This window comes from Erythrolamprus reginae, chromosome 1, assembly GCF_031021105.1.
Source record: "Erythrolamprus reginae isolate rEryReg1 chromosome 1, rEryReg1.hap1, whole genome shotgun sequence".
In the NCBI taxonomy this organism is placed as follows: Eukaryota; Metazoa; Chordata; class Lepidosauria; order Squamata; family Dipsadidae; genus Erythrolamprus; species Erythrolamprus reginae.
This window is the reverse complement of record NC_091950.1, coordinates 86,746,076-86,773,315: the sequence shown is the minus strand read 5'-3', so window position 1 is coordinate 86,773,315 and position 27,240 is coordinate 86,746,076. Positions and strand designations below refer to the sequence as shown.

Here is a 27,240-nt window from a genome sequence, read left to right as displayed (position 1 = left end):
AATCGGGTTGCGAGTTACAGTCTGCTGGAATGGGAGAGTTTTTGTCAACGGTTTGCTCCAGGGGGTTTCCCATGCATTTCCGAATGTGATCAATGTGCCGTTTCCACATTCGACCATCCTCCAGTTTCACCAAATATGTTTTTGGAGCAGTCTGTTTAACAACAATTCCTTTCATCCAGTTTACACCTCCATCAAAATTTTTTACAAATACATTTTGTCCCAAATACATTTGTCTTTCCGGGTTTACATATATTGGGTCATTAGTACAAAACCTTGGGTGTAACCTATCTAGTGGGGACCTTAATTTCCTTCCCATTAGTAACTCAGCAGGACTCACATGCGTGTGAGAGTTTGGGGTAATGTGCTGGGTTAACAAGAACTGGTCCAAATTCTGTTGTACATCTCCTGGGCCTGACCTGCGTAATGCTTCCTTAGCCACGCGAACATAACGTTCCGCCAACCATTAGCCCAGGGCGAGTAAGGTGAGATGAGTGCATGTCTGACCCCTAGGTTATCTAAAAATAATTCAAACTGCCTGGCCGTTAATTGAGGCCCATTGTCAGACACTAGGATATCGGGGCAACCATGGGTAGCGAACAGTCTGCGCAAAACCTTGATGGTGGCACTTGTGGTTATGTTGTTCATTGCTATGATTTCCACCCATTTGGAAAATGCATCAACCACTATTAGGAAATATTGTGACCCCACTGGCCCTGCAAAATCAATATGGACCCGTTACCAAGGCCCTGCAGGTTGCTCCCACTCTGCTGGAGTTGTTTTGGGGGGGGGGGTTAGGCCGTGATTCTTGGCATGGGTCACATTTGGCTACCCAATTTTCAATATCAGCATCCAAACCTGGCCACCATAAATGCCCTCTAGCTAGGCCTTTCATCATGACAATCCCAGGATGGCCCACATGTAACATTTCAAGTACCTTTTCCCTTAGGCTTTTAGGAACGATCACTCTATCCCCCCACAATAGACAACCTTTTACATATGACAATTCAAGTCTTTTGGTTTTGTAGTCACACAACTCAGGTTTCACAGAATCATATTGCCATCCTTTTAGTACACAGTTAACCACCTGTTTTAGGATTGGATCTTGCTGCATATGTGCAGCCACTTCTCTTGCAGTAGTTAGTGGGTTGTCTTCGAGCTCTATCATTAAGACATCCGCAGAAGGGGCAGGGTCCTCCACTAACTCTGCCATGGGGCACCTACTGAGGCCATCTGCGTGGTTGATGGTTTTACCCCCTTTATGGATGAGCTCGTACTGGTATCCTGAGAGGAAAAGGGCCCATCTGATTAATCTTGGGGACATAAATGGAGGAGTAGGCTTGTTGGGGGCTAATAGGCCTAATAAGGGCTTGTGATCGGTAACCAATTCAAAACTCCTCCCAAAAAGGTAATTATGAAACTTTTTTACTCCTGCCACTAGAGCTAGAGCCTCCTTATCTAGCTGGCTATAGTTCCTTTCGGTATTGGTCATCGTTCTGGAGAAGAAAGCAATTGGGGCCTCTGTTTTGTTAGGCAAAACGTGAGCCAAGACTCCTCCCACGCCGTACGGGGAGGCGTCGCACGTAAGCCTGATAGGTAGAGAAGTACTATACTGGACTACCACACTTTTAGAGGTCAATAATGGTTTTATTTGTACAAAGGCTTCGTGTTCAGTTCTCCCCCATGTCCAAGGGGTTTCTTTCTGTAGCAAACGGTGTAGAGGCTCTGCTGCTGTTGCCTTCTGTTTTAAAAAAACGGAGTAAAAGTTAAGAAGGCCTAAAAAGGCTTGCAATTCAGTCTTATTTTGTGGCTCTGGGGCTTCTCTAATAGCTCTCAGTTTTTCAGTGGTGGGGTGGATACCTTCCCTGTCGATTTTGTACCCTAGGAATTCTACACTGTTGGTTCCCCAAACGCATTTATCAGGCTTAATTCTCAATCCTTTGTCTTGAAGTCTCTGGAGTACTTCCCTAATCCTTTTGTTGAGCTGTTCTTGGTTTTCCCCTGCAATTAAGATGTCATCAAAATAGGGAATGGCCCCTTTAATCCCTGATAACAATCTTTCCATTATGCTTTGGAATATCCCTGGGGCTATGCTTACTCCAAACTGTAATCTGGTACATTTAAAGGCACCCCTGTGGGTCACAATCGTTTGCGCGTTTGCTGTCGCTTCATCGACCTGCAGTTGCCGATAAGCCTGGGCGAGGTCGATCTTTGCAAACCTTTTCCCTTCCCCCAGGGAGTGCAGGAGTTGTTGTACCACTGGAATGGGGTAAGGGTGGTGTTGGAGGGCCTTATTTAGCGTAGATTTATAGTCAGCGCAAACTCTTAAGGAGCCATCTGGTTTCAGAGGGGTGACTATGGGTGTTTCCCATGGTCCCTGCTCCACAGGAACTAAAATACCCTGGCTTATGAGCTTATCCAGCTGCAGGTCAAGTTTGGGGAGTAGCGGAAGGGGTACCCTGCGAGGTTTGAGCCGGACAGGTGGGACCTTGGGATCGATGGAAAACAAGATAGGGGGCCCTTTATACGACCCCAAGGTGGGGCTAAACACTTCAGGGAACTCTTGTAAAAAGTTAGGCATGCTATCACAGTTTACATTGCAAATACCAGAAATTTCAATTCCCAAAGGTTCCATCCAAGCCAACCCCAGGAGAGAGTGTTTAGCCCCTGTAACAACAATCATGGGTAGGGTACATTTAACATTCTTAAATATGATAGGTACATTCACTTTGCCCAGAACAGAGATTATCCCCCCTTGAAAATCTCTAATTACCAACGAGGTTTGCAATAGCTCAGATTTAGACAGGCTAGGCATGTACAATTTAAGCTTTTCCCACGGCATAATGGTGTATTTAGACCCCGTGTCAAGTTCCATAGAACATGGCTTGTTATTTAAAAGTAAAGAAACAACAATCTTGCCCCCATTTTCTGTTGCCGTGGTATTCACGGAAAATTGAGTGTTACCTCTTGAGTAGTCGCGGTTAGCGGCTGAGTAGTTCTTACGGCTCGAAAAACGAAAAGGTCGGTTTTCTCGCGGTTGAGGTGTTTGATTCTGGGGTCGTTGGTGGCGCGGTGTGGAGAAGGTGTCCTCCGGTGCAGATGCTCTGCAGGCTTCGGCGATGTGGCCCCGTCGGTTGCAGCGGCGGCATATGGCGTCCCGGAAGGGGCAACGTTGGCGCTGATGGTTTCCTCGGCAGCCGGTGCAGGGGGTGGCGGGGTGAGAAAGTCTGTGTTGTCTCGGCTGGTCTTGCAGCAGGAAACAGCTGTCCTCGTTGCAAGCTGGTGGGCTGTGGTCATCTGGGTCCTCGGCGCGGGAGAACGTGGAGTCTATCTTGGCGATGACTTCTTTCTTTTCGTGATCTATCAGCTCTTTAGCAGCGGCGTCGGCGACCTCTGCGGTTTGCGCTAGCTTAATCACTGTTTGTAGGGTCGGTTCGTCTTCGGTGAGGAGTTTATTCCTGACCGCGGCGTTTCTCATGCCAAAAACTAAGGCATCGGTGAGGCGAGCTTCCGGGTTGTCAAACTTGCATTTCGCAAGCACCGTTCGAAGTCGCGTTGCAAATTGGTTGATTGATTCCGCTTCGCGCTGAGCCATTCTCGAAAACTGGTGCCGGAAAACCATGGCTGGTTTTGTTGGCCTGAAGTGGCTTGCGAGCTTGTCTTGTAGGACGTCCCAAGCGACGGATCTTGCTGGCAGTGGGTCGGTGAGAGTCTGGGCGAGGGCGCGGATTTCTGGACCGCAGTAATTTAGGAAAAGGCCCGTCTTCGGTCGGCGTCCCGTATTCCTGCTGCTTCGAGGAAGATTTCGAAGCTGGCTAGGTAGTCGTCCCAGGAAGTCTTTTCTGGGTCGAAGAACTCAGGAGCCCGGCCAATTTGGAGATTGTTCATGTTGCACGCGTAGTTTCTTTCGTCCGTCGTCGCCAGTGAAGTAAACCCAGAGGCAGGGTTGTTTAGAACGGTACTTTTATTCAGCTCAGCATAGGTAAGTGACTTTCAGCGAGTACCGTCTGCTCTGCTTGGGAGAAACTGCTTCTTTTATACATTTGCGGTTCCCGCCAAAGCAAGAGCAGGGCGCGTCTGAGCTAATCAGGAGTGACTTCCTGATTTCCAGCTCAGACAGCGCTTTAGCAAGGAACAAACTATTTACAGAGATACAAGGTAGCCATTACAGGATACAACAAAGGGCTTTTAAGGTCATAACCAACACCTACATCCACTCCCACAGTCCTTGGGGCAGGAGTTAGCCCAGAGACAACCACAGCAACCATGGATGTGGCTTATGCATTTTGTTTCAACATCTTTCAGTGCAAATTGGGTTCCTGACTGTTCCCGTAGGAGCCCATCACTGGTTGTGAGGGCGGAAGTGGTGCTAGGGCCAGGGGAGGTAAAGGAGGGGAAAGAGGGCGACACATGCAACTGAGAGTGGATGGCATGCACGAGGAGGCCTTTGACAGATTAGGCCAGAAAATAAGTAGAAAGAAATGCTGCAACAGTTGTAAGTTCAATTTTTTCCCCTACTGGGTTTTGTGGGTGTGGCTTGGTGGTGGAGTCATGTGACTGAGTAGGTGTGGCTGTGAGTGATGTCAAATTGGGCATGCCCACCCAGTCACATGACCTCCCACCAAGCCATGCCCACAGAACCAGTAGGAAAAAAAATTGAATCCCACCACTGTTTCAAGCTAATGTGGTTTCTACATATAAATCACAATAATGTGGTTTATTCTATATACAAGCGGTGGACTTGGCTATATGATGGAATAATGTAATGGAGGTACTTCAACTGTGCAACTTTTTGTCTTGCAGATGACCTGTTTGGTTCTCAGTCTCTTGACCCTTCACTGAAGCAGTCTCAAGGTATCATGCCAGGAGGAGTCTTTACACATTTATTTAGCAATTTGGTTAAATCACGAATCACCACCGGGGAAAATTTTAACTTTCTTCATGGACTGCATCTGCACCAGAACTATGTGAATGATCAAGAATTTGTAGCATGGAAAGGTAATGCTGAGCATAAGTTTATGCTGCTTTATAAGAGTATCTCCGGGACCGCCTTCTGCCGCATGAATCCCAGCGACCGGTTAGGTCCCACAGAGTTGGCCTTCGCTGGGTCCCGTCAACTAAACCAGCGTTTCCCAACCGGTGTGCCGCGGCACACTAGTGTGCCGTGAGACACGGTCAGGTGTGCCGCGAAGCTCCTAGGGAAGCTCCAGCTGGAGCTCCCACTCACAGCTGTCCCCCGGCTCCTGTCCCATGCTGCTGCTTCCGGCGCAAACCTGCTGGGCCCCAAAGAAGGAAGGCAGGAAAAAGGAGAGCTTAATTCTTCTGCGTAAGGAGCTGGGCGTTGGAGTTTGGGGTGGGGAGCGATGAAAGTGCGGAGGCCGGCTCCGCGGCTGCCCCCACCCCCCAGTGCCTCCGCTCCCCTCGCGCCCCTGGCTTCTTGCCGCTGACGCCCGCCCGTCCGCCCGATCTGCCCCTTTCTCCAGCTCCTCCCGCAGTGGTGGCTGCAATGGCGGCGAGCGCTCGGAGAAAACCTTCTCACAGCGGAGGTCGGAGAAGGTTCTTTGGAACGTCAGGGGTGCGTGCGTGCGCGCGCCCTATCCCCAGCCAGCCTACCAGGAAAAAGATTTGCCGGCCTCCGCAGAGAAGAAAGGAAGAGAGAGAACAAGAGAGAGAAAGAAAGGAAGAGAGAGAAAGAGATAGCAAGAGAGACAGAATGAGAGAGAGAGAGAAGAGAAAGAAAGAAAGACAGCAAGAGGGGGGAAGGAGGGAGAGAGAAAGAGCAAAAGACAGGAAGGAAGAGAGAAAGAAAGAGATAGCAAGAGAGACAGAATGAGAGAGAGAGAGAAAGAGAAAGAAAGAGAGACAGCAAGAGGGGGGAAGGAGGGAGAGAGAAAGAGAGCAAAGAGAGAGGAAGGAAGGAAGAGAGAAAGAATGAGAGAGAAAGAGACAGCAAGAGAGACAGAATGAGAGAGAGAGAGAAAGAGAAAGAAAGAGACAGCAAGAGAGACAGAATGAGAGAGAGAGAGAGAAAGAGAAAGAAAGAGACAGCAAGAGGGGGGAAGGAGGGAAAGAGAAAGAGCAAAAGAGAGAGGAAGGAAGGAAGAGAGAAAGAAAGAGATAGCAAGAGAGACAGAATGAGAGAGAGAGAAAGAGAAAGAAAGAGAGACAGCAAGAGGGGGGAAGGAGGGAGAGAGAAAGAGAGCAAAGAGAGAGAAAGGAAGGAAGAGAGAAAGAACGAGAGAGAAAGAGACAGCAAGAGAGACAGAATGAGAGAGAGAGAAAGAGAAAGAAAGAAAGAAACAGCAAGAGGGGGGAAGGAGGGAGAGAGAAAGAGCAAAAGAGAGAGGAAGGGAGAAAGAAAGGGATGGAGAGAGAAAGAGGGAGGGAGAGAAAGAGGGAGGGAGAGAAAGAGGGAGGGAGAGAGAAATAGAGCAAAAGGGAGGAAGAGAGATTTTTTTGTCCAAACTTTTTTGCGCCCCCCCCTGCTCAATGTTCCCCAGGATTTTGAAAATGTGAATAATGTGCCGCGGCTCAAAAAAGGTTGGGAAACAGTGGACTAAACAATGTCATTTGGCGGGACCCAGGAGAAGAGCCTTCTCTGTGGTGGCCCCAGCCCTCTGGAACCAGCTCCCCCCAGATATCAGAGTTGCCCCCACCCTCCTTGCCTTCCGCAAGCTCCTTAAAACCCACCTCTGTCGCCAGGCATGGGGGAATTGAAATTTTTCCCCTTCCCCCTAGGCTTATAGAATTTGTACATGGTATGAACATGAACTGAAGTAGTGTCAATATAAGAATTCTGATGAGTTCTATTTTCCAACTGAGAAACCTATTTATGGACACATCAAGGCATTTTATTATTGAACTGGTTCTTTTGATGTAGTGGGGGAGAAGGTCTACAATCATCACAGTCAGTACAATCCACCACAGGTAGTTTGGTGATGAAATACTAGAAAGAGTAAGAACCTATGTAAAATTAAATGTATATAGCATTAAAAATATTAAATGATGGTAATATAGAAATATCATTATAGAAAATAAGAAACAGGATTGCCATTCACAGTTCAATGTTTTTATAATGTTTTGTTTATGTTTGTTTATGTATATTTATAATAAAATATTTTTTTTGGTGGGGGGGGGAAAGAAATACTACAAAGGGAAATAATTCCAGGGCTTTTAGTAGATCCTAATCAAGAAAGAAAAGGAGTGGAGAATTACAAAACAGGTGGAAATCTAGGCAAGGGAGAAAAGGAAATGGAAGCTGTGAGTTTGGATGTGGGAATTATTATTATTATTATTATTATTATTATTATTATTATTATTATTATTAATTAGATTTGTATGCCGCCCCTCTCCAAAGACTCGGGGCGGCTCACAACAGTAATACAAAAACAATATAACAGTGAGACAAATCTAATATTAAAATAAAACTTATCTAAAACCCCAACAATTTAAAACCATACAACACATACATACCAAACATAAAATATAAAAGCCTGGGGGAGGATGTCTCAGTTCCTCCATGCCTGGCGATGAAGGTGGGTCTTGAGTAATTTGCGAAAGACAAGGAGCGTGGGGGCCGTTCTAATCTCCGGGGGGAGTTGATTCCAGAGGACCGGGGCCACCACAGAGAAGGCTCTTCCCCTGGGGCCCGCCAAACGACATTGTTTGGTCGACGGGACCCGGAGAAGGCCAACTCTGTGGGACCTTATAGGCTGCTGGGATTCATGCGGTAGGAGGCGGTTCCGGATGTATTCTGGTCCAATGCCATGTAGAGCTTTAATGCCATGTAGGGCTTTAATAGTTCAGAAATGGAGGAAGTTCCAGGTAAGGGATGGAAGAGGAAAGAGGAGGGAAGAAGGGATGGGAAAAGCACCTGAGTGTGCCAGAGGAGGGAGGGAGGCATGAAATGGGTAAAGGATTGCTTTGAGGGTTGACATGTGAATCAGTGATTCCCAGGCCAGAGACGGTCATTAGATAAGCCATCAAACATTGCATCAAGGAGCAGTTAAACCAGAAGAATGTGAAGAAGAATTAAGTTGTAAATCCTCGATGTTTAAAATCCATTTATATATTCTCATTGGCTGTGAGAAATCAACAGCCACTGTAACTTCATTCTAGATTAAAGATTCTAATCTATGCCCTATGCCTAAGGGTTGAGCTATTAACTGAAACATGCCTCTTGCCAACCCAGCAGTTCAAAAGCAAATGTGAGTAGATAAATAGATATCATTTTGGTGGGGAAGTTGCAGCATTCTGTGCATCTTGGCACATTGTCATGTGGCCCACTGATGTCTCTGGACAACACTAGCTCCCCCAGCTAAGAAACAGAGATGTACCATATTTTTCGGAGTATAAGATGTACCCTTTTCCTTCCTAAAAGAGGGTGAAAATTTGGGTGCATCTTATGCTCCAAATGTAGCTTTTTTAAAGCCCCCTTGAGCCCTAACTAGATGCTAACGATCTTCCCGGCTTCCTACTCCCTGCGAAGAAAGTTGTTTTCCAGCCATAAGTTTTTGCAGGCTTGTTTTCATTCCTATCCCCTCTGAAAAGGCTTTTTCAGCCCTAATGCAGTGCTAATGGTCTTCCTGGCTTGCAGCATTTTTAAATTCCTATTCCCTCCAAAGCAGTTTTTTCCTGCCCTAAAGCTTGCTTTGATTCCTACTGCCTCTGTAAAAGGCTTTTTTCTGCCCTAATGTGCTGAAGCTAAACAGACTAAGGACGCTAGTCAGATGAATACCTGGTAGGTAGATTCCCCCCCCCCCACTATTTTCCTCCCCCAAAACTGAGGTGCGTCTTATACTCCGGAAAATATGGTACCTCCCCCTAGGTAAACTACAACTCAGCAAAGCTGTGATTAATATTTGAATACGGGCTGAGAATCATAGCAACCTCAATTTATCAAGGAACGTTGTGATATCAGGGCAATGCAATTTTTATTGTTTCCAATCGTTTTTGTTTTTCATATGAACGCACAGCATATTGATTTTATTTTTAAGTTATCTTTTGGTGAATCTATGTGTTTCAATAATGGTTTTGGGCTATTTCAGAGACACATCTGGATGCTGTACCTAATCAATTGACTCCTGAAGAAAGCAGTCTGCATCTGGTGGACGGGGGATTTGCTATCAATTCCCCCTTTCCATTGGTGCTTCAGTCACAGAGAGATGTGGATGTGATCTTCTCATTCAATTATTCTTGGCAAGCTCCCTTTGAAGTGAGCATTATAAATAAACTTGAAAGTAGCTGCTTGGAATCCTCTGAATCTGCTATACCATATGTAGATATTGGTCCTTAGTTCTAGCTTATGACAATAGTTTATTACTGGACTAATGATAATTTCTGGGTCAATACTTGAATAACCCAAATGCAGTATTTATTAATTAATTTTTGGTGCCAAGGATTGTGTCTGAGACTTTATATATTTGTACAAAACACATGTCCACTGAGTTATGACTTTCTTCTTTTAATGTTTTATTAAAATTTTATTAAAGTTGATTTAGCTTGGCTAGTTTAGTCTTGCAATAGTTTCAATTGGGTGGGCTTCAAAATTTTTAGCAAGGGGTTCTCTACCCAGTTGCTGAGGCCTCCTGCACCATAGTGAGGAGGGTGCTTTTGCCCTCCCCAGGCTCTATAGGTGTTCTTCAAGCCTCCGGGAGGGCAAAAATGGCTTCCCAAGCTCTGGAGGCCCTCCGGAAATGGACCTTCCCAAACTTTTGGTAGGCCCATTTTTCACCTTCTGGGAGGGGTGAAGTGGAATGGGCAGGGCCAGCCAGGAAAGGGATTTGGGGGTTCTCTGAACTACATAGAATCTTAACTAGAGATTTATTTATTTATTTATTTATTTAATTTATTTATTTATTCGATTGATTGATTGATTTCTATGCCACCCAATCCCGAAGGATTATATTGGTGGCATACAAAGATATAACAAAGTTTAATCTTACTAAGAGAAAAACATTAGGACGGGATGGAAGGTACACTGGTGCACTTATGCACACTCCTTACTGACCTCTTAGGAATAAGGAGAGGTCAATAGTGGATAGTCTAAGGGTAAACTTTTGGGGGTTAGGTGATGATACTACAGAGTCTGGAAGTGAATTCCATGCATCAACTACTCGGTTGCTAAAATTGTATTTCCTGCAGTCGAGTTTGGAACAGTTTACTTTAAGTTTATAACTGTTGTGTGTTGTGTTGTGGTTGAAACTGAAGTAGTCGTTGACAGGAAGGATGTTATAGCAGATGATTTTATGGGCTATGCTTAGGTCGTGTTTAAGGCGACGTAGTTCTAAGATTTCTAAACCTAGGATTATAAGTCTAGGTGTGTAAGGTATTCTGTTGTGAGTGAGAAGTGAAGGGCTCTTTTAGTAAAGTACAGTGATACCTCGTCTTACAAATGCCTCGTCAAACAAACTTTTCGAGATACAAACCCGGGGTTTAAGATTTTTTTGCCTCTTCTTACAAACTATTTTCACCTTACAAACCCAAGCCAACTCCATTGGCATGCCCCGCCTCCGAACTTCTGTTGCCAGCGCGCCCGTTTTTGCACTGCTGGGATTCCCCTGAGCCTCCCCTCCATGGGAAACACCACCTCCAGACTTCTGCGTTTTTGCGATGCTGCAGGGGAATCCCAGCAGTGCAAAAATGGGCGCTTCGCTGGCAACGGAAGTCCGGAGGTGGGGTTTCCCAGCGAGGAGAGCCTCAGCGAAGTCACAGCATCACAAAAACACGGAGGTCTGGAGGTGGGGTTTCGAGGACTTCCGTGTTTTTGTGATGCTGCAATTTCACTGATGCTCCCTTCACTGGGAAACCCTACCTCCAGACTTCCGTTGCCAGCGAAGTGCTCATTTTTGCGATGCTGGGATTCCCCTGCTGGGATTCCCCTGCAGCATTGCAAAAACACAGAAGTCTGGAGGTGGGGTTTCCCATGGAGGGGAGCCTCAGGGGAATCCCAGCAGTGCAAAAACGGGCGTTTCGGCTGGCAAAAGGTGTGAATTTTGGGCTTGCACGCATTAATCGCTTTTCCATTGGTTCCTATGGGAAACATTGTTTCGTCTTACAAACTTTTCACCTTAAGAACCTCGTCCCGGAACCAATTAAGTTTGTAAGACAAGGTATCACTGTATCTCTGGACATTTTCTAGAGTGTTTATGTCCAAAAAGCGGTGTGGGTTCCAGACAGATAGCTGTATTCAAGGATTGGCCTGGCGAAAGTTTTGTATGCCCTGGTGTATGTCCTTGTATGCCCTGGTGTGAGATATCCGGAGCAGAAGCTTCGTTGGCAAGGTTGTTGCAGTGGGTTTTGGCACTTACCTAATTACTTGAGTTTGGTTTCTGAAAGAATGGTGGCAGTTACAAATTCTTGGCTAATGCAGCATTGGTTCAACATAATAAATTATTTACTCCACCAACTTGGAAATTTATTGCATTGGAAACTATACTGCTAAGATATTCTAATTGGTTAAATCTCAATTGTGTTTGTTTTTGAAACATCAGCATATTTTTAGCCAATTTTTAATTCAGTATACATTTGCAACTTTTCCTTATCTCATATCAGGTCTTGCATCAAGCACAGAGATACTGTGAAGAAAGAGGGATCCCTTTCCCACACATTGCTGTGACTGATAGTGACAAAAAGCAACCAAAGGAGTGTTACATGTTTTTGAATGCTACAGATCCCAGGGCCCCCATTATCCTTCATTTCCCATTGGTGAATGAAACATTTAAAAATTACAAAGCACCAGGTAAGCAATGCATTGATCGATGGATTAATCGAATAGATGCCATCAAGTTGCTTGTCAAATCACGAGGGCTTCACAAATCGACAGGATGATCTGTTCCTCAATCTGTCTGGTCAAGTCTTCCAATGGTGTACTTCATCATTGCTATAATGAATCCATCCACTTCACTATTGGTTGTTCTCTTTTCTTTTTTTTCTTAGAAAAGTTGGGATTTGAATAATGTGTCTAAAATATGATAATAACACATGACAACTCCAAATCTCAACTAGCAAATGCTCTGTCCTACACATTGGGAAGAAGAATCTGCACTTCAAATACAAACTGAATAATCTAATTATCACAGATAATCCCCATTCCGTTAAAGACCTAGGTATACTAATAACAAAAGATTTAAGTGCCCATTGCAACAACATAGCCAAGAAGGCTTCAAGAGTTGTAAACCTAATCCTACATAGCTTCTGCTCTGGTAATCTCACACTGCTTACCAGAGCTTACAAAACTTTTGCCAGACCCATCCTCGAATACAGCTCATCTGTTTGGAACCCATATCGCATCTCAGACATTAACACCCTTGAAAATGTTCAAAGATGCTTCACCAGAAGAGCCCTTCATTCCTCCACTCAAAATAGAATACCCTACGAGACTAGACTTTCAATCCTGGGCCTAGAAAGCTTAGAAATAAGACGCCTTAAACAAGATCTAAGTATTGCCCACAAGATCATATGCTGCAACGTCCTGCGTGTCGGCGACTACTTCAGTTTCAACCACAACAACACAAGAGCACACAACAGATTCAAACTTAATATTAACCGCTCCAAACTTGACTGTAAAAAATATGACTTCAGTAACCGAGTTGTCGAAGCGTGGAACTCATTACCGGACTCCATAGTGTCATCCCCAAACCCCCAACACTTTACCCTTAGATTACCTATGGTTGACCTATCCAGATTCCTAAGAGGTCAGTAAGGGGTGAGTACAAGTGCACTAGAGTGCCTTCCGTCCCCTGTCCTATTGCTCTCCTATATCTCCTATAACTTTCTTCTATTCCTATATCTCTTCTTTTATTCTTTCATTGATATGTTCTATTACTATATCTTCTTTTCTATTCTTTCTTAGATATATTTTACTATGAGTATCTCCTCTATAACCTTCATCATGTATTTTACTATGTGTATATTTATATATATATACCCACTAAAACTCTCATTGTGTATTGGACAAAACAAACAAACAAACAAATAATTTTAGCTTGGCCGTGTGGGCCTCGAGTGAGAACTCTAGATTTGTTCTGGAGTCTGTGTTTGTTTTCTTAACCATTTCTTAACCATTTATGGTGTTCTCAAGAGCCTTTTCTAGCACCAATGTTCAAAAGTGTCAATTTAAGCAAATTGCTCACTTTTTCTTTTCTTGTTCAAGGAATAAAACGTGAGACCGAAGAGGAAAAGTCTTTTGGTGACTTCCAAATATTCGCCGAAGATAGTCCCTATAGTTCTACGAACCTCACCTATGAGCCAATGCAGTTTGATAGATTGCTGCAATTAAACTGTTACAATATCATCAACAACAAGGATACCATTACAAAAGCTCTCTCTATGGCCATGATGCGAAAGAAATTCAAGAAAAGGAAAAAATGACACACACACAGAGAGAAAATTAGACTTGATTAGAGCTGGATGACTAAGTATCAAAATGCTTAAATAGTTGAAAAGACGTATGGAGCTGATACTTTTCTAAGAAATTTTAACATTTGGAGTTTTTGCAGTGAGGGCAGAGGCACGTCAACTATATAAGCAAGATTGTGCAGATGCAATTTTAATGGTAGCGGTATTAAAATGTGTTCTAATTTTTGTTTGTTTAATTGGATTTCTATGTGTCTACTTTTCCTGTATTCTTCCTATACACTGTCTATTCTTACACTAATGTAATGCAACAGGAAGATAAAGGCTTAATCTAAACATTTAAACAATAAGTATTTTTTAAAGGAGAAAAGCCCCCCACCCCCTTTTAACCACATCACATCTTGTGATAAGGTCATCCTGTGACTGTCAAGTGGCCCTCAAGATAGATGACATGGGCAACTTCATCCAATTGATAAGGGTCAGATTCTGTGACAACCCAGCAGGTAGATGCCGAGGAACAGATCCCAAAGTTGAGGCAAACTGGGCACCCAGTGAACAAACCGGTATGGGAGTTTAGAAGAGCATCTGGGAAGGTGCAGGACTGGGCTGAATGGCTCTTGGTGCACACTTTCTGTGATGCGCTGGATCCAGATTGAAAGAGGCGTGCAAGATCGGGGGAGTACCATGCCAAGTCCAAGATTGGTATTCCACTGCCATTGCTCTAGACCGGGTGGTCAAAAAGGAAAAGGTAACCCCTATTGACCGGCCAGCCAGAAAGCAGTTGGATTGTAGGGCTCCACCCAAGACTGTAGCAACTCCGCACTTTGAGCCAAAGAGGGTGTAAAGTGCTATCTATATGGTCAGGCTGGCCACCATGCCACTGGGTGTCTGCCATCAGCCCCCATCCTCACCCAGAGGCCGGATCACTTCCCACTTAATCATCAAGGTAGTGGTGGAAAAACTAGGGATCCATACCAGGACCCTAGCTAGCCCCATCCAGTTCCAACAGCTGGACAGATTGTTAATCGGGGAAGCCCCAGCCACTCTCTTCACCGAGCCCAAAGAGTTAAGGATGGGCTGACATCATGAAAGTCTTCATTTCATCATAGCCCCAAAGATGTTGGAGGCCATCATCCTGGGCCTAGTGGGGCTAGACAAGTGGGCGCTCATCATAAGATGGGAGAATGGGTACCAGAAGTTAACCGAGCATGTTGGCTCAACACCGCCTCTAAGGGACCAGCAGCACTAAGAAGGGATGATGCCTAGGGCACCAACCGATCCTCAACTGGTAGCCCCTGCAAGGGAGGCCACTCCACCAGAAGGTGCCGAGAGAATATAGAGACTTGGAGAGGATGTTTAGCGAGGAAAAATGTAAATAATTTGCCCCCCACCGGCCGACAGACTGTGTGACAGAATTCAAGCTAGGTGCAACACTCCTGAAGCCAAAGATGTATTCTATGTCCCCAAAGGACCTGAAAGAGCTGAAGAGGCATATCGATATCAATTTGGATTTTGTTTAGATGTTATCTAGAACCTTGACACTGACAATATCTTAAGCAGGAATTTTGTTGGGCACATACACCCAGGCAATTATGGGTGGAGAACCTTCTCAGTTCTCAGAACTATTTTATAGGAATCATAAGTACCTCTTATAAATGGGTGCCTTATTTTCCTATACCATTTTCCAAGTGGCGAAATGCAAACCTTAATCTAACTAGATTTTATGTGGAAAATGAGTACTGTACCTCCCTGGGCAGAATCCTAGATGGTTATCTACAAGCTGGAAAGGCCTTAATGAATGGCCTCTTTTGTTAAAGGTACTAGGATGCTACGGGTGCTTTGATACTGTATTTCTGTGTAGTCATTTTGTTCTTAACTATTGGCAAGTCACCAAGTATCCTGCTCTGCATCCTCAGTTTTGTGCCAAAGGGAATTCCTTCCTTACAAAAAAGCAAAAGATAGCAAATGTTTGCCATGGTGACATAAATAAAGACTGGATGCACCGATTACCACATCAATCGAGAAGCAAACCTCCTGCGCATAAAATCCACATGCATCTTTTATAACTTTGTAAACAACCAACTCAAAGACTTGAGATCCATCCTACCCTTAAAAGAACTAAATGGTAAAGAATATAATGATGAAGCCATTAAAACCAACCTCTTTAACACATTCTTCGGCTCAGTCTTTGTAAAAAGAAAAGACTCATGCCCAATATTTCCTAGTCGTTCCACAAAAAACTACAACAATCTAAAACTAATTGGTCCCCTTTGTGATTGGATAACTGCATTTTTGTCAAACAGACAAGAAATGGTTAAAATAGGGGGTGGCCTATAAAATCCTGCACTTGTCAGCAGTGGTGTCCCTCAAGGCAGCATTCTAGGATCAACACTATTCATACTTTACATAAATGACCTCTGTGATCATATTACAAGCAACTGCATTCTTTTTGCTGATGATGTTAAACTATTTACAGCGATCCCTCGATTTTTGCGATCTCAACCTTCGCGAAACGCTATATCGCGATTTTTCCACCCGATGATGTCACTCCTTTCCTTTCTCATCTTTCTTTCTCTCTCTCTTTCTCTATCTTGCTTCTTCCTCTCTCACACTCTCTTCCTCCCTCTCTCATCTCTTTCTTTCCTTCTCTCTCTTTCTCTATCTCTCCCCCTCTTGCTCTCGAGCGGCAAGTGAGCAGCCGGGCGGGTGGGTGAACGGGCAAGCGGCAAACGGCAAGCGAGCGGCTGGGCGGGTGGGTGAACGGGCAAGCGGCAAGCGGCAAGCGAGCAGCCGGGCGGGCGGGTGAACGGGCAAGCGGCAAGCGGCAAGCGAGCGGCCAGGCGGGCGGGTGACGGGCAAGCGGCAAGCGATCTTGGGGTTTCCCCTTTGCCTGGGCGGCGGGAAGACCCAGGGAAGGTTCCTTCGGCTGCCCAGCAGCTGATCTGCTCCGCAGCGCGGCAGCAGCGAGGAACCGAAGATGGGGTTTCCCCTTTGCCTGGGCAACGGGGAAACCCCATCTTCGGCTCCTCGCTGCTGCCGCGCTGCGGAGCAGATCAGCTGCTGGGCGGCTGAAGGAACCTTCCCTGGGTGCCGCCCGCCGCCCACGCAAACTCCACCATCTGCGCATGTGCAGCCATGAAAAAAAGGGCGCGCATGCGCAGATGGTGTTTTTACTTCCGCAACCCTACATCGCGAAAAATCGATTATCGCGAGGGGTCTTGGAACGGAACCCTCGCGATACTCGAGGGATCACTGTAATACCACTGACAATGTTGCTACCCTTCAAAAAGACCTTGGTCATGTAGCAGAATGGTCAAACAACTGGCAACTTCAAATCTCAACCAACAAATGCTCTGTCTTACACATTGGCAAAAAGAATCAGAATACAAAATACAAACTTGGAGGAAACGAACTTGTAGATGACCCTCACTTTGTCAAAGACCTTGGAGTACTCATATCCAACGACCTCAGTGCTAGAGCCCATTGTAACAACCTTGAGAAAAAGGCACTAAGAGTTGTGAATCTAAACTTATGTAGCTTCTTCTCTGCAAATATTACACTGCTAACCAGAGCTTACAAAACATTTGCTAGACCAATTCCCCTCAGCTCACCTATCTGGAGCCTGCACTGCATATCAGATATCAATACAATTGAGAGTCCAAAAATATTTCACAAGAAGAGTTCTCCACTCCTCTGTTTGCAGCAGAATACCTTATTCCACCAGACTTGAAATTTTGGGTTTAGATAGCCTAGAACTTTATCGCCTTTAATCTCATCTAAATGTAGTTCATAAAATCATTTACCACAATGTCCTACCTGTCAATGATTTCTTCAACTTCAACCGCAACAATACACAAGCACACAATCGACTCAAATGTAATGTAAACCACTCCAAACTCGACTGCAGAAAATATGATTTTGGCAACAGAGTGATCAATGCCTGGAATGCACTACTGACTCTGTGGTTTCTTCCCCAAATTCCCAAAACTTTAATCTTAGACTATCTACAGTCACCCCATTCCTAAGAGGTCTGTAAGAGGCGTGCATAAGCACACCATTGTGCCTACCGTCCTTGTCCTACTGTCCTATTGCCTAAATTACCTGTACCTACTTTGCTAATGTTTATATTAATACCAATACCTACTACCTTGTACATGCTTGACAAAATAAAATAAATAAAATAAATAAAATAAATAAAATAAATAAAATAAATAAAATAAATAAAATAAATAAAATAAATAAAATAAATAAAATAAATAAAATAAATAAAATAAATAAAATAAATAAAATAAATAAAATAAATAAATAAAATAAAATAAAATAAAATAAATAAATAAAATAAAATAAAATAAATAAAATAAATAAAATAAATAAATAAATAAATAAATAAATAAATAACTAAAATAAAATAAAATAAAATAAAATAAAATAAAATAAAATAAAATAAAATAAAATAAAATAAATAAAATAATAAAATAAAATAAAATGTTGCTTCTGATTTTGGAACCAATATCGTGCAGTGTATCTATATTATTGAATTAAAGGAGTTGGGAGTTCCTGCCCTTTGTTCCAGCACTGCTGATGTTATCTGGTTTGGTAATAACATGTTTGCAAGAAAACAATCTAGATCAGAGAACACCAAAAACCCATCATTTGAACCCTGAGCTACTCTCTTCTGTTTGTTCCCATAGCTGTGTAGGCAACTTGAATTAGACCTAGTTAAGGTCAGCATCCTGGATATCTCTTTTTAAATCAGCAACAATTGCTGCTTTAAAAAGGAGGTCTCCTAGCACTGGATGTTTTAAAGAAGAGTCTAGACAGTCACTTATCTAAAATGGTATATGTTACACAGTGTTGTACGGAGTACAAATTTGCATAGCCGCCTCTGATTGGCTAATCTAGCAGGGGGAGAAATAAACTACTGTCAGTGGCTAGCAGGTTTCAGGGAAACCCTTAAAAATGGCTTCCCTGCAACCTGATGCCAGTTCGTATTAGTTCTAACTAACAGACAGTAATGGTGCTGAACTGTTCTTGAGCCTTCTCTCTTCATTTACATGCAAATCTAACACTGGCAACGAAAGTGGTTGAAGAAGACTACAGGACAGAGGTACCTTGTGGCATCTGTGGCCATTTTTGAAGCAAGCGCTGATCTGCTCCAGCCAGCCTAGTGGATGACTTCTCAAACATCTCCAGCCTTCTTCGTTTTGAAGACAGAAGAATGGCGAACCTACATGTCTCGTTTCTGAATGTTCCTGGAGGCAAACAATTTCTAGGATCTACCGGACAACAGGAAGAGCACTCTCTTCCTCACATATTATTTATTTATTTATTAGAGTTGGAAGGTACCTTGTAGGTCATCTAGCTCATCCCCTGTTCAGGCAGGAGTCCCTATACCATTTTGGACAAATGGCAGTCCAATCTCCCCTAGAAAGTCTCAAGTGTTGGAGCGCTCACAGCCCTTGCAGGCAAGCTGTTCCACTGATTGATCGCTCTCACTGTCAGAAAGTTCCTCCTTATTTCCAGGTTGGATCTCTCTTTGGTCAGCTTCCATCCATTATTCCTAGTCTGGCCTTCTGATACTTTGGAAAACAGCCTGACCCCTTCCTCTCTGTGGTAGCCCCCCTAGTATTGGAACACTGCTGGTCCTTCTTTTTGCTAGACTAGCCATGCCCAGTTCATGCAACCTCTCTTTGTATGTTCTAGTTTCCAGTCCTCCTATCATCTTGGTTGCTTTCCTCTGCACTTTCTCTAGAGTTTCAATGTCTCATATTCTGCATGAATATGAATGACTGGGCTTAATCAAAATGTACCTGATTATTCTTTGGGAGTCAGGCAGCATGTAAATTTAATAGTAACTGGAAACTGTGACATCACATGGTTGTGAACAAATCATTGGCATTGCCTATATTCTAAACACTACCTTAATTATTGATTTGTATTTAAGTTATTACATTTCTACCAGTTTTAGACTGTGAATCTAACTGATAATTACCCCCACATAATAATTCTGTAATCCTGTCTCTGCAGAGCACAGAATAAGATTGCAAGCAACCTCTTACAACTTTTGGCTATTATGAAATTCTGGTACGACTTCATCAGGCATGGTAACAGCCAGTTAACTACCATCTGCTGCTGATTATGTAGGGTTTTAACTTGCTGAAAACTAAAAACTAACACTTATGCAGTCTGCAGGAACCAGAATAATCTGAATGATTAGATAGGCACAGAGAAATAGACCGTATGGTGGCAGATACACATTTTAGAAGGCCTAAATGAAGCCTCAAGAAACAGATATCTCTACATCAGCTAATAATAAATATTTTTCTTATTTAGAGTTATGGCCCACCCTTTTCTAGAAGCTCAAAGCAGCTTGGATTTCTTTATTCCTAAAATAATCCTATGAGGTATGTTGAGCTGACAGAGTACTTGGGTAAACGTTATTTATTTATTTATTTTATTTTATTAATCAGATTTGTATGTCGCCCCTCTCCGTAGACTCGGGGCGGCTAACAGCAATAATAATACAATGTAAACAAATCTAATATTTAAGTTAATTTAAAAAACCCCAATTTAAGAAACCAATCATACATACTGACATACCATGCATAAATTTTATAAGCCTAGGGGGAAGGGAATATCTCAATTTCCCCATGCCTGACGACAGAGGTGGGTTTTAAGGAGCTTATGAAAGGCAAGGAGGGTGGGGGCAACTCTGATATCTGGGGGGAGTTGGTTCCAAAGGGTCAGGGCCACCACAGAGAAGGCTCTTCCCCTGGGTCCCGCCAAACGACATTGTTTAGTTGACGGGACCTGGAGAAGGCCAACTCTGTGAGACCTAACTGGTCACTGGGATTCGTGTGGCAGAAGGCGGTCCCGGAGATATTCTGGTCTGGTGCCATGAAGGGCTTTATAGGTCATAACCAACACTTTGAATTGTGACCGGAAACTGATCGGCAACTAATGCAGACTGCGGAGTGTTGGTGTAACACGGGCGTATTTAGGAAAGCCCATGATAGCTCTTGCAGCTGCATTCTGCACGATCTGAAGTTTCCGAACACTTTTCAAAGGTAGCTCCATGTAGGGAGCATTACAGTAGTCGAGCCTCGAGGTGATGAGGGCATGAGCGACTGTGAGCAGTGACTCCCGGTCCAAATAGATGAGTTTGATAGCTAAAAGTGGATTTGAACACAAACAACTCCTCCCACTACTGGTAGTCCAATATCTTAGTCATTCTGCTACATGGGCTGGTGAATCAGAGTCTTCTATATCTAATAGCCCAGTTTGAGTTTAAGGTATTTGAGTGGAAATTGTGGTGCCTTTCTTTGCCTCATTTGGAAGATTATCTTCCTATTCTGATCACTTAGTTGTCATGATCAGTAGGTTCCTGGATTGGAACAATTGTCTGTGAAGTTAATTGGGAATTACCAGTGATCCTGACTCTCTTATGAAACGTAAGTAAGATTACAGAAACTACTCCCTAGGAAATCCGGTTTAGCAATTTCTCCTAGAAAACCCTCAATATTGCATAATAACACTGGAGATTGATGGTTTTAAGATGCTAACTGGAAAATCCTGGGTGTTGAAATCCACAAGTATTAAAGCCAGCAAGCTTAAGAAATTTTGCTGCAGGATATCAATTTCCAACTTTTATGCAAATAATGCCTAAATTGGGGGAGAAAATCAGAAGCCTTGTTAAAAGATATCCTGCCCATTATTTTATTCTCAGATAAAGTGAACTGAAAACTTTGACCATTGACTTTGCCTCTCACCCAAACTCTCGGAAGCATTTCTACCCTGACACCAAGGGTCTTTACTTTTCCCCTTGAGGCTGTTCTGACCTCCTTCTAGCTGGACTCTGGATTTTACTTCACTAGCTGTTACCTATTATAAGGCACAGTACTTATCTCTGTTTCAAGACCATTGAGCCAATGCTGTCCAAAGACATTTCCATGACCATGTGGCCACAACATTACTATGGAATGCTGTTACCTTCCCACTGAAGTGGTACTTATTTATCTACTCGCATTTGTTTGCTTCTTAACTGGTAGATTGGCAAGAGCTAAGGTGAGAATGGAAGTTCATCCCATTGTGTGGTGCCTGGGTCTAAAATACGGGCTTTCTGGCCATGTTAGGCACTTCTCCATCAATCGGGCCAGATGGATTATGTGCATACTCCCTAAAAAAACTCTCCACAGCCATAGCTGAACCACTAAGCATAATCTCTGAAAAATCCTTCAGGACTAGTTTCCTACCAAAGCTATGGTCACTAGCCATGGTCAGCCTCATCTTCAAAAACGGAGATCCCAGTTTAGTAGAAAATTACAGACCAATCTCTCTATGCTGCGTCATATGCAAAGTCACGGAGTCAATAATAATAATAATAATAATAATAATAATAATAATAATAATAACAACAACAACAACAACAACAACAATAACAACAACAACCAACAATAACAACAACAACAAAACAACAACAACAATAAATAATTTATTAGACTTGTATGCCGCCCCTTTCCAGAATAAACCAATTCATTACCCATGACCTAGAAACTAACAACCTACTCTCTAACAAACAATTTGGTTTCAGAAAACATTTCTGTCAATGACTACTTCAGCTTCATTCACAACAATACACGAGCACATAACAGATACAAATTCAAAGTAAACTGCTCCAAATTTGTAGTTAATGTGTGGAACTCCCTACCTGACTCTGTACGTGGTTTCATCACCAAACCCCCAAAACTTTATCTTTGGACTATCCACTGTTGACCTCACCCGATTCCTAAGAGGTCAGTAAGGGGTGTGCATAAGTGCACCAGTGTGCCTATCATTCCTTCCTAATGTTTCCCTCTTATTAGTACCCATCTCATGTACATAAATAGTGTTTATGTATACTACCAATACGTACTTGACAAAATACATAAATAAATAAAATAAATAAATCCCAATGTCTTAACTGCTGAGCCACTGTGCCTTCTAGCTTACTAACGAGGAAATGATAAAAAGAGTAGATTGCTCAAATTCTTCCTAGTGTTTCCTTCATTGATTTTGCTTGTCATATTGAAGACAAAGAGTTATTAATGTTGACACCCACAACAGCAACAAGCCCTTAATCAGGAATGTTGCAAAGCTGCCTGTCTGAGCAGCCAGGAAGCCATGGGGGGTTGGGATTAAAGTGCCATAAAGTTTCACTTTGGGAAAGGACATGGGGGGGGGGGGTGGCGGCTTGCCTCTTCCCATTTCTCCAGCATTTTCACTCAATATTTGAAGGTTTGATTGGAAGAGGGACCCTACTTTTCTAATGGGGTTATTCAGAAATTTTTAATGGGGAACACTTGTTTTCTTGAGTCTTGATTTTATTTATTATTGATAATTGTATGCTGCTTCCCATTAAACACACACACACACACACACATTTCAAGCAGCTTCAAATCAATATGAAACAACCATGTTGGAAAAAAAGTTGAGAAAGTTTATATAGTATTATGTACCACCCTTGTTTTCTACTTTTCAAAAGAAGTATACAGTGATCCCTCGAGTTTCGCGATCTCGATCTTCGCGAAAACGCTATATCGCGATTTTTCAGCAATTGTTACCATCTCGATCTTCGCGAACACTATATCGCGATTTTCCCCACCCGATCAGGTCACTCTCTTCCTTCCTTTCTCATCTTTCTTTCTCTCTCTCTATGTTGCTTCTTCCTCTCTCACACTCTCTTCCTCCCTCTCTCATCTCTTTCTTTCCTTCTCTCTCTTTCTCTCCCCCTCTTGCTCTCGAGCGGCCGCCTAGCAGCTGATCTGCTCGGCAGCGCAGCAGCAGCGAGGAGCCGAAGATCTTCGGCTCCTCGCTGGTGCTGCGCTGCCGAGCAGATCAACTGCTAGGCGGCCGAAGGAACGTTCCCTGGGTCTTCCCCGCCGCCTCGGATCCTCGCTGATGCCCGCCCGCCGTTTGCCGCTCGCCCCGTTCGGCGGCCGCACGTCCCGTTCGCCCGCCGCTCGCCCCGTTCGCCAGCTGCTCCCCTCGTTCGCCCCCCACTCCCCTCGTTCGCCCGCCGCTTGCCTCATTCGCCCGCCGCTCCCCTCGTTCGCCCCCCACTCCCCTCGTTCGCCCGCCGCTCCCCTCGTTCGCCCCCCACTCCCCTCGTTCGCCCGCCGCTCGCTTCGTTCGCCCGCCGCTATCGAACTTGCTATCGAGCCTGCTAATGAAATCCAACCCGCAGCGGCCCTTTCCCTCTCCAGGCTGCGGGAGGGGTCCGGAGAACAATGCCTGGCGCCGCGCTCCCGGCTGGGCTTTTTCCCCCCATTTCCCCTCGGGTGGAATTTCAGACCCTCCGCCGGTTGGATTTCATTAGCAGGCTCGATAGCAAGTTCTTCCTCCCTTTAGAAAGCCCCGCAGCCTCCTCCGCCCGGCGAGGCCGCCAGCAAGGACCCGCAAAGCCGCCGCCGCCGCAGCGAGGCCAAGCCGCCCGCTCCCACGGCACGGGCTCCCAACACAGCGCCGCTCAGCCCGCCCTCGGCGATGCCTCCGCGGATCTGCAAACCCAGCCGAGCGACGCCTCTGGTCTGGGCGAAGGCAGTGGGCAGGCCCCGCCGCAGCAGTCCCCGCGGGCACCGCGCGCCAAGGGCCGGCCAGGCCGCCGGCCAACAAAGGGGCTCCCTCGCCTCCAGCGCGGCAACTTGGAGCCCGGCACGCCCCGCAGCCCTCGCCTCGCCCGCCCCCGCCTGGCCGGCGCTCCGGCTACCCCCGGCTGAGGAAGAACCGAGTAGCCCCCGCCCTCCCCCGCCCGGCTCCCTTCAGCCCCCCGGGGCCAAGCGGGCGGGGGGCGGGCGGGACTTCGCCTGTCTCCGCCGCCAGCATCGCCCCTCCGGCGGGCCGGCCTCCCCCGCCCGCCTCTGCTGCAGCCGCCGCCGCCTCCCCGACTGGCACAAAAGGGCCCCGCCCGCCCCGCCCCGAACCTTACCTTGCGAGTTTTTGGCTGCGGGGGGAGAAGTAGGATTTTCCTAACTCCCTCCCCCTGCAGCCAAAAACTCAAAGCCTGTATCCTGCCGCCCGGTTTACCCAGGACACGAGCGGCGAAGTGACTTGGAGGAATGGAGATCCGGCCCTTCACTTGCCCTCCCAGCAAAAGGCAAAGCCGCGCAGCTCCCCAGCCGCCAAAGGAGGCTTAACCCCACCCCTCTGTCCCACTCATCGCCCGTGGTCGGCATAACCTCCTCCTGCCTATCCCCGCTTTTCTGCCGGCCACGGGCGATGGGTGGGACAGAGGGGTGGGGTTAAGCCTCCTTTGGCGGCTGGGGAGCTGCGCGGCTTTGCCTTTTGCTGGGAGGGCAAGTGAAGGGCCAGATCTCCTGCCTTCTGCCTCCCCCCCCCCAATGTCTCCGCTGTAGCAGCTGCTACAATAGACTTCCACGCCTTTCGTCCGTGCCTGGCGGGAGGTGAAGAGTTCTTTGCCCAGTGCAAAGTTGACAGCAAGCAGTTCCGCAGTCGCCGAAGGAGGCTTAACCCGCCCGGTTTCAGTGGGGTTTCCCCGTTGCCCAGGGATTCCTGAACCCACCACAGCCACCTCCGTTCGGGCGAAGGAATCCCTGGGCAACGGGGAAACCCCACTGAAACCGGGCGGGTTAAGCCTCCTTCGGCGACTGCGGAACTGCTTGCTGTCAACTTTGCACTGGGCAAAGAACTCTTCACCTCCCGCCAGGCACGGACGAAAGGCGTGGAAGTCTATTGTAGCAGCTGCTACAGCGGAGACATTGGGGGGGGGGAGGCAGGAGGCAGGAGATCTGGCCCTTCACTTGCCCTCCCAGCAAAAGGCAAAGCCGCGCAGCTCCCCAGCCGCCAAAGGAGGCTTAACCCCACCCCTCTGTCCCACCCATCGCCCGTGGCCGGCAGAAAAGCTGGGATAGGCAGGAGGAGGTTATGCCGACCACGGGCGATGAGTGGGACAGAGGGGTGGGGTTAAGCCTCCTTTGGCGGCTGGGGAGCTGCGCGGCTTTGCCTTTTGCTGGGAGGGCAAGTGAAGGGCCGGATCTCCATTCCTCCAAGTCACTTCACCGCTCGTGTCCTGGGTAAACCGGGCGGCAGGATACAGGCTTTGAGTTTTTGGCTGCAGGGGGAGGGAGTTAGGAAAATCCTACTTCTCCCCCCGCAGCCAAAAACTCGCAAGGTAAGGTTCGGGGCGGGGCGGGCGGGGCCCTTTTGTGCCAGTCGAGGAGGCGGCGGCGGCTGTAGCAGAGGCGGGCGGGGGAGGCCGGCCCGCCGGAGGGGCGATGCTGGCGGCGGAGACAGGCGAAGTCCCGCCCGCCCCCCGCCCGCTTGGCCCCGGGGGGCTGAAGGGAGCCAGGCGGGGGAGGGCGGGGGCTACTCGGTTCTTCCTCAGCCGGGGGTAGCCGGAGCGCCGGCCAGGCGGGGGCGGGCGAGGCGAGGGCTGCGGGGCGTGCCGGGCTCCAAGTTGCCGCGCTGCCTTTGTAAACCTGCCCGAGGGAGGCGAGGGAGCCCCTTTGTTGGCCGGCGGCCTGGCCGGCCCTTGGCGCGCGGTGCCCGCGGGGACTGCTGCGGCGGGGCCTGCCCACTGCCTTCGCCCAGACCAGAGGCATCGCTCGGCTGGGTTTGCAGATCCGCGGAGGCATCGCCGAGGGCGGGCTGAGTGGCGCTGTGTTGGGAGCCCGTGCCGTGGGAGCGGGCGGCTTGGCCTCGCTGCGGCGGCGGCGGCTTTGCGGGTCCTCGCTGGCGGCCTCGCCGGGCGGAGGAGGCTGCGGGGCTTTCTAAAGGGAGGAAGAACTTGCTATCGAGCCTGCTAATGAAATCCAACCGGCGGAGGGTCTGAAATTCCACCCGAGGGGAAATGGGGGAAAAAAGCCCAGCCGGGAGCGCAGCGCCAGGCATTGTTCTCCGGACCCCTCCCGCAGCCTGGAGAGGGAAAGGGCCGCTGCGGGTTGGATTTCATTAGCAGGCTCGATAGCAAGTTCGATAGCGGCGGGCGAACGAGGCGAGCGGCGGGCGAACGAGGCGAGTGGGGGGCGAACGAGGGGAGCGGCGGGCGAACGAGGGGAATGGGGGGAGAACGAGGGGAGCGGCGGGCGAACGGGGCGAGCGGCGGGCGAACGGGATGTGCGGCCGCCGAACGGGGCGAGCGGCAAACGGCGGGCGGGCATCAGCGAGGATCCGAGGCGGCGGGGAAGACCCAGGGAACGTTCCTTCGGCCGCCCAACAGCTGATCTGCTCGGTAGCGCGGCAGCAGCGAGGAGCCGAAGATGAGGTTTCCCCGTTGCCCAGGCAAAGGGGAAACCCCATCTTCGGCTCCTCGCTGCTGCCGCGCTACCGAGCAGATCAGCTGTTGGGCGGCTGAAGTACAGTAACCTTCCCTTGGTCTTCCCCACCGCCCACACGCAAACTTCACCATCTGCGCATGTGCGGCCATGAAAAAATGGCCGCACATGCGCAGATGGTGTTTTTACTTCCGCACCGCTATATCGCGAAAAATCGAGTTTCGCGAGGGGTCTTGGAACGGAACCCTCGCGAAACTCGAGGGATCACTGTACAAAAGAGCAGCACTACTTTTGGTGGTTTATTAGGACTCAGCGTGGAAAGTGAGAAGTAGTTTATTTTAATTTCTAGATCTGGAGATGGGTGGAGCCTGGAGACAATTATCATTCACCTGCTTTCCTTCCTAAACCGGTTCAAAGTTTTAGTCATGCTGTAGGGATGGTTGGCAATGTCAGATTCTATTACTAAAGTACCACCCGTGACATCTTCCAGCAATACATATGAATCCATCAATATTTATTTGTAAGGTAAGAATTTTTTTTTTATGTCAACTGGTACATTTTATTTTCTGAACAGAGCATTTTTTAAGGTTTAGACTGAGTAAATTTGTGGTGGAATAAG

At 46.7% G+C, this 27,240-nt stretch overlaps 1 protein-coding gene across 1 annotated transcript in view; it reads left to right on the top strand.

Moving 5' to 3' along the window:
• The window catches only part of LOC139161659 (cytosolic phospholipase A2 zeta-like), a 52,893-nt gene extending 39,525 nt beyond the window's left edge, over positions 1-13,368 (top strand). Inside the window, exons 19-22 of the mRNA XM_070741136.1 lie at positions 4,801-4,995; positions 9,045-9,211; positions 11,551-11,737; positions 13,151-13,368. Coding sequence (XP_070597237.1) covers positions 4,801-4,995; positions 9,045-9,211; positions 11,551-11,737; positions 13,151-13,368 — 767 coding nt within the window. The remainder of the gene's footprint in view (positions 1-4,800; positions 4,996-9,044; positions 9,212-11,550; positions 11,738-13,150) is intronic.
• The last annotated feature ends 13,872 nt before the right edge of the window (positions 13,369-27,240 follow it).